Raw genomic sequence first — 5,791 nt, 5'->3', positions numbered from 1 at the left:
TTAGCTATACTAGCTCTACACCACTCCAATCAACCGAGTGGTGATTGAGGAGGAACCTGAAGGTGAGGATGTGGAATGTATATAAATATATTGAGGTTGTAGAGATGCAAGATCACTAGTTTTGGTGCATAATTATTACTTAATAAAAAATGACATATGTTCCACTAATATGCAAGTTGTAGCACAACCAAAAGGGAGAGACACAACAAACATGCAACTGCTAGAATGTTACCATTGTCAAGGCTGCCCTTATTAATTTGCAAGGTGTCTAACCAAAAGGATGCTTATAAACCTATGCAACTCTTATAAACACCCTAGTGTATGGTTGTGGAATTGAGCACATATATTAAGATTGTGGAATTGAGCACATATATTAAGATTGTTCCATGTACTAACACTACTCTAGACCTTATATTTATTACTAGCCTAAACCTGCTTAGTGTGTAAAATATGTTCATAAAATTAGGGTCTTTGCTATCATTGATTTCAAGGTCGAAAATATAAAAATTCATTTTTAATAAATGGTCAAATTTAAACCACTGTAATGGAGGGATCTAGGAAGTGAAATTTGAAGGTTAGCAAGCTCAGAAAATTATCCATGTCCACTCTAGTACATTTACATATTTAAAAGGGTAGCACTAGAATATATTGAGCCCTTATTTTCCAAGTGTATTCGTTATGAAGCATAAACCCCCACTTTTGAATAACACCACAACCTTTAGATTTGTTGACTTGCATGATAATAAAAAATGAAAGAAAGATTTATCCTATCAATGGCTACACATCTTTGCACACATGTTTGCATTTGAAAAATCCTTCAAGTATGAGTTTAAAAAATGAAGGAGAAAGACAGAGAATTTTGCACTAGATTTTTTTTCTAACCAATCAAAATAAGGGAAAATCTTGACCTTGCATGTTTTTTTATAAAAAATTCTACAAGTTTACAAATAATTTAATTTTGTAACTAAAATTGTTGAAATTTCAACCATCAACTTCAGGGACAATTAAAATTGTAACCAATTTCTTGGTTGTAAAAAAATACACTAAAGGACAAATTTTTCTAGCACTAGGTGGATGGGATTTAAAGCTAATGAAATGAAATGGAAGGAACCTTTAAATAACCATTAGGTATTCTAGATGATTGAATCAAGTTTTGAAGAGGTGGAGAAATGCCGACAAATCAAGATAATGACACCAAACAAGCTAAGTAAGGAGAGGGAGCGACATGCAAAATCAAGAGCACACCAATTCTTGCACTAACTTCACTAGCCACACACACATAAACAATAACTTGTCATGCCTAAAAGAGTCCCTTATCCTTTAAAAAGGAACAACTTTACAAGCATAATTCTAGTCCACACATTGAAGAATGTTCTATATTGAAAGCAATCGATCAATAATATCATCGAATCTTACTTTGTAACAGTGGACAATTTTAATCGACCCCTCTCAACACTTGGTAGAAACAAACCTCTCATAAAAAAGAAGCACTTAATGATTTCAAGGTTTGACAAAGAGCCAACCAAAAATTGGAGAAGCAATGATCACTATGATAAAGGCATTCAAGAAGTAAGCATTGTTATAATGGAGAATATGCCATGGTCACAAGTTTGAGTCTCATAGAGAATTTTGTGCCTTTCTTGGATTGAAAGGGGGCCCTCCATAGAGAGCTTCGTGAGATGCTCTTAGATTATACGTTGGTAGGCCTTTCTTGTTGGAGTGGTTGTGATGCACACATCTTACGATGCACAAACAATGTATGGGAAACTATTTTTATCTCTTTTTTTTTTTTTTTGAAACTAGTGCACAAGTGCACGCGTGCACACCCACACACAAAAGAGAAAATGATACTTGAAGAAATATTATTATGCGATTATTAATATTATTATTCCTACCTAATATTGAAGAAATATACTTATGTGATTAATTAATATTATTATTCTTACCTAATATTAGTTGATTAATATTATTCCTACCTGTGGCAACGCTAGACAAGCCTGCTCCCAAATGACTGTAGAAATAAGGGATTTGTGTAATTTCCAGTAACAAAAAAATCTTATGGATTCTGATTCTGAAGATTTCAGAAAAGTGAGCATGCGACACAGTGAAGAGAATGACGACATTGTTCCACAGGCGCTGATGACATTGTTTGGGAAGGAACAAAATTGTGCGTAGAATTTATATCGTCGGCACACGAAGAAGACACAAGCGGAAAAAGATACTAAATGGATAGGGACAAGCAAGAGAGAGAGAATTGGAGAAGGAGAGCAAAAGAAAAAGAGAGAGAGAGAGAGAGAGAGATGACGGTTGTGAAAACCTTTCATTAATAAGGTTGAGAAAACCAAATAATATCTTTAGCACTCCTGAGGTTTTCCAAAAAGCATATCCACAAAGTGATTAATTAACATATTAGAGAGAGTCGGTGTAAAGGAACTTCCGACGAAGGAACGAATGGAAAGACGACCCGCACTATGCGGAAGGCTGCTATAAAGATTGGGCGCGCCTCTTCGCGTCTTGCAAGTTGTAAGCCCGTGATTCCCAACCACACACACGGTTTCTGCCTGACTTCTCTCGCGTTTGTGAAGGGCTGCTCTTCTTCCTCAGCCTCATCGTCCGCAGTGCCTTCAGCGCGTCTTGGGTGTTTCCTCTCCTCTCAGCCCCCACCTAGGTCTCGCGAATGTTGTGATGGAAGCCAGCAGCAGCAGTGAGAGCGATTCCTCGAGTAGTAGCAGTTTCCGCTACCTCCTTACCCTCCTCTACGGCATCGAGGACGTCCGACCGCACGGAGGCATCGTCAAGTTCCAGAGCGCTGCCTACTCCAACGTAAGCTTCCTCCCCTCCCCTCCCCTCCCCGCTCCGGTTGTTCTCCACGTTAATTATGCTATTTTTCTGCTTAAATTCTAGACTTCAGTTCAAGTCTGTGATACTAATTTTCTAGGGTGTTACATGCCCTTTGGCTCTGTCTCTTTAGGGTTTAGCCATGTTTTTATACTTTAGGTGTCTTTCCAACCTTGGTCATGCATGCATGTGCGTGCGTGTATGTGTATTTGCATACGTACATATGTATGTATGTATATCTGTATATGCACACATATGAATGCCAAGATTAGAAAGACACCTAATTCATGAAATCCAAGTCGGGAATTATGTTGCGTTTCTTCTAGGGTGTTATGTGCTTCTGCATTCTTAGGCAACCTTGGTCATGTGTGTGTGTGTGTGTGTGTGTGCATGCGTGCATATTGTCAGCCCATATAAATCTCAGGAGAGTTTTTTCTCTTGGTTAGTTGGATTATCTCTTAGATGCGATATTGACCAATTAAGGATGATTTTTACTTTGGAGGGAGGGGATGTTTGCCTGACATCCATAGTTATCAAGTCTCATGAATTGACCTCAGGGTGTGAATACTACTGTCATGATCTCGTTTGGCATTCCCCACACCAAAGTGTCGTCCCTCCCTGCATATCTCGGTGAGGTCTGGGTCCTCTGCCCTATGATGATCACCTTGGATCACCTGCCTTACAAGGTGTTTGGTGGGCAATTGTTGCAACACACAACCACACATCTGCCCCCCATATTTACACCTCCCCTCCCCCTGGGCTCTTTGCAGTTAGTCAATCTTCCCCACCTGTTATTACACAGTGCCACTGGGTGGGGTTTCTGTCTCTAAAGCTTATTTCTTTTTTTAACCATGGTTTGGGCTGGACTAAGTGATGTTGCCATTGGATGCTTTGTTTGGAAATTTTTCTTCTTGCTGAATTTGGTTTTTACACTTTGTATGTGCCTGTGCTTTGTAAGTTCCATCATGTTAGATATTGTGCTTTACCTGCTGTAAAGTCTAAACCTGTTGATATTTTACAGTGCCTGAAGAAGCCATCCTGACATCATTTACTGAAGATTGGCAAAGGAGAGCTGTTCAATTCCTGTATTCCAAATTTCTGTCTTTAAATACTATCGGTTAATCACCACACCTGCCTCCTATCCAACCACAACAGCAGGTCTTTTTCACAGTCTTCATTTGGAGATGGCAGTCACTGGGTTTGAGGGTTATGAAAAGAGGCTTGAAGTTGAGTTCATCCTTCCTTCAGTGTTTGTGGACCCTGATGGAAGGGGACTGAGGAGCCTGTCTCGCAGCCAGTTGGACGAACTCCTCTCGGCTGCAGAGTGCACCATAGTCTCGCAGCTCGACAATGACCACTTCGACTCTTATGTCCTTTCAGAATCGAGCCTTTTTGTGTACCCATACAAGCTTATTCTGAAGACATGTGGCACCACCAAGCTGTTAAAGTCCATTCCTATTTTGCTAGAGATGGCGGCCAGTTTATCATTAAAGGTCTGTAGCTGCAAATACACTCGGGGTGCATATCTCTTCCCTCATGAGCAACAATCGCCACAGGGAAGCTTTTCTGTGGAGGTTTCCTTTCTGGACCAGTATTTTGGCAAGCTCGGATCTGGCAGTAAGGCTTATATCCTTGGTGATCTCACCAAGGAGCACAGGTGGCACATCTATGCAGCTTCGGTTTTGGAAGTTGATATGGTCACTGAACCAGTCTACACTCTTGAGATGTGCATGACTAAACTTGATATAGAGAGTGCGGCCAAGTTTTACAAAAGCACATGTAGCACGGCCCTGGAAATGACTGTCAGTTCTGGGATCGTCAATCTGCTACCACATTCCCGCATCTGTGACTATGCTTTTGATCCTTGTGGGTACTCAATGAATGGCATCGAAGAGACTCGCCTTTCCACCATTCATGTGACACCCGAAGCAGGGTTTAGCTATGCAAGTTTTGAGACCATGGGATATGGCTCCAAAGATGTTGACCTACTGACATTGGTGGATGAGGTGCTGACATGTTTCAAGCCAGCTGTCTTCTCGATAGCTTTACATGCAAGTGGTGCTGTTAAGGGAGCAGCAGGATCTTGGGAATCTGCATTTTGTCCGAGAGGGTATTTCTGTGATGGAAGCAGTAAAGAGAATTTGTCTGGTGGATCTGTCGTTTTTCATACTTTCAGGGCTGGTAGCAATGTGGATTGTCAAGTTCATCCAGTACCCCTCATTGAGGGGAGGCGGGGGAGGATAATGCAGGATAGTGGTGATATGCAGGATGTGAAGGATAAGACGGAGTCACTTTTCATCAAGCAGCCAATAGCAACTAAGTTTACTTTAGTGTCTTGACGTGTAGCTAGTCTGATGCAGCTCTTAAGAAGTTTTTGTTTAACTGTTTCAGTTTTTTTCTATATGATCTTGAACTTATTTGTATTGACAATTTGAGTATAAGTTTACAGTTTCTTGTGTTATGATGTGATATTCAAAGCATCACCTATTAAGAGGCATACAAGATGCACTCTTACCGATAATTGCATATCACTACAACACCACTGTGATTTTCATCATCTGTTGTCAGCTGTTTTGGTCGTAATGGTCTATTTATGCACCACACACACACACACACACTCTCTCTCTCTCTCTCGTGAACGAGTGAACGAAAACCGAGAGCAAAGTGGTGAGGTGAGAACAATGATAAGCCATGAAATTGCTGTATCTTACTCGAAAATTGCTGTGCTCTTGGATTTAAAAAAGCCCCCACGTATTACAGAGGACAAATATGATTTAACTAGGCCTAAACTGTGCAATTAATGAAATGCAAGGACTGCTTGCAAGTTTTACAAATAGTACCAATGATGCTGCCCCAGAACTTGATTTCAGTGTGATGTGAGGCACCCATGTTAACCATGGCAGTGAATCCTTGAGTCACCGACGTTGACCATGGCAGTGAATCCTCAAGACGA

The 5,791-nt window shown here is 40.6% G+C and overlaps 1 protein-coding gene across 1 annotated transcript; it reads left to right on the top strand.

Annotated features, from left to right (window-relative positions):
• The first annotated feature begins 2,494 nt into the window (after window positions 1-2,494).
• Window positions 2,495-5,299, top strand: LOC147615578 (S-adenosylmethionine decarboxylase proenzyme 3-like). The gene is made up of 2 exons (XM_086779694.1): window positions 2,495-2,823; window positions 3,860-5,299. The coding sequence occupies exon 2, from the start codon at window positions 4,023-4,025 to the stop codon at window positions 5,175-5,177; it is 1,155 nt and encodes a 384-aa protein (XP_086635820.1). The 5' UTR covers window positions 2,495-2,823; window positions 3,860-4,022; the 3' UTR covers window positions 5,178-5,299.
• The last annotated feature ends 492 nt before the right edge of the window (window positions 5,300-5,791 follow it).

This window comes from Cibotium barometz, chromosome 40, assembly GCF_041138505.1.
Source record: "Cibotium barometz isolate CiBa-2024 chromosome 40, ASM4113850v1, whole genome shotgun sequence".
Taxonomy (NCBI): Eukaryota; Viridiplantae; Streptophyta; class Polypodiopsida; order Cyatheales; family Cibotiaceae; genus Cibotium; species Cibotium barometz.
Note: the sequence above shows the minus strand (reverse complement) of the source record. Positions and strands in the feature narration are given on the sequence as shown.

Coding starts and splice junctions, on each gene's coding strand:
- LOC147615578 (XM_086779694.1), top strand. CDS start 4,023: ATGGCAGTCACTGGGTTTGAGGGTTATGAAAAGAGGCTTGAAGTTGAG.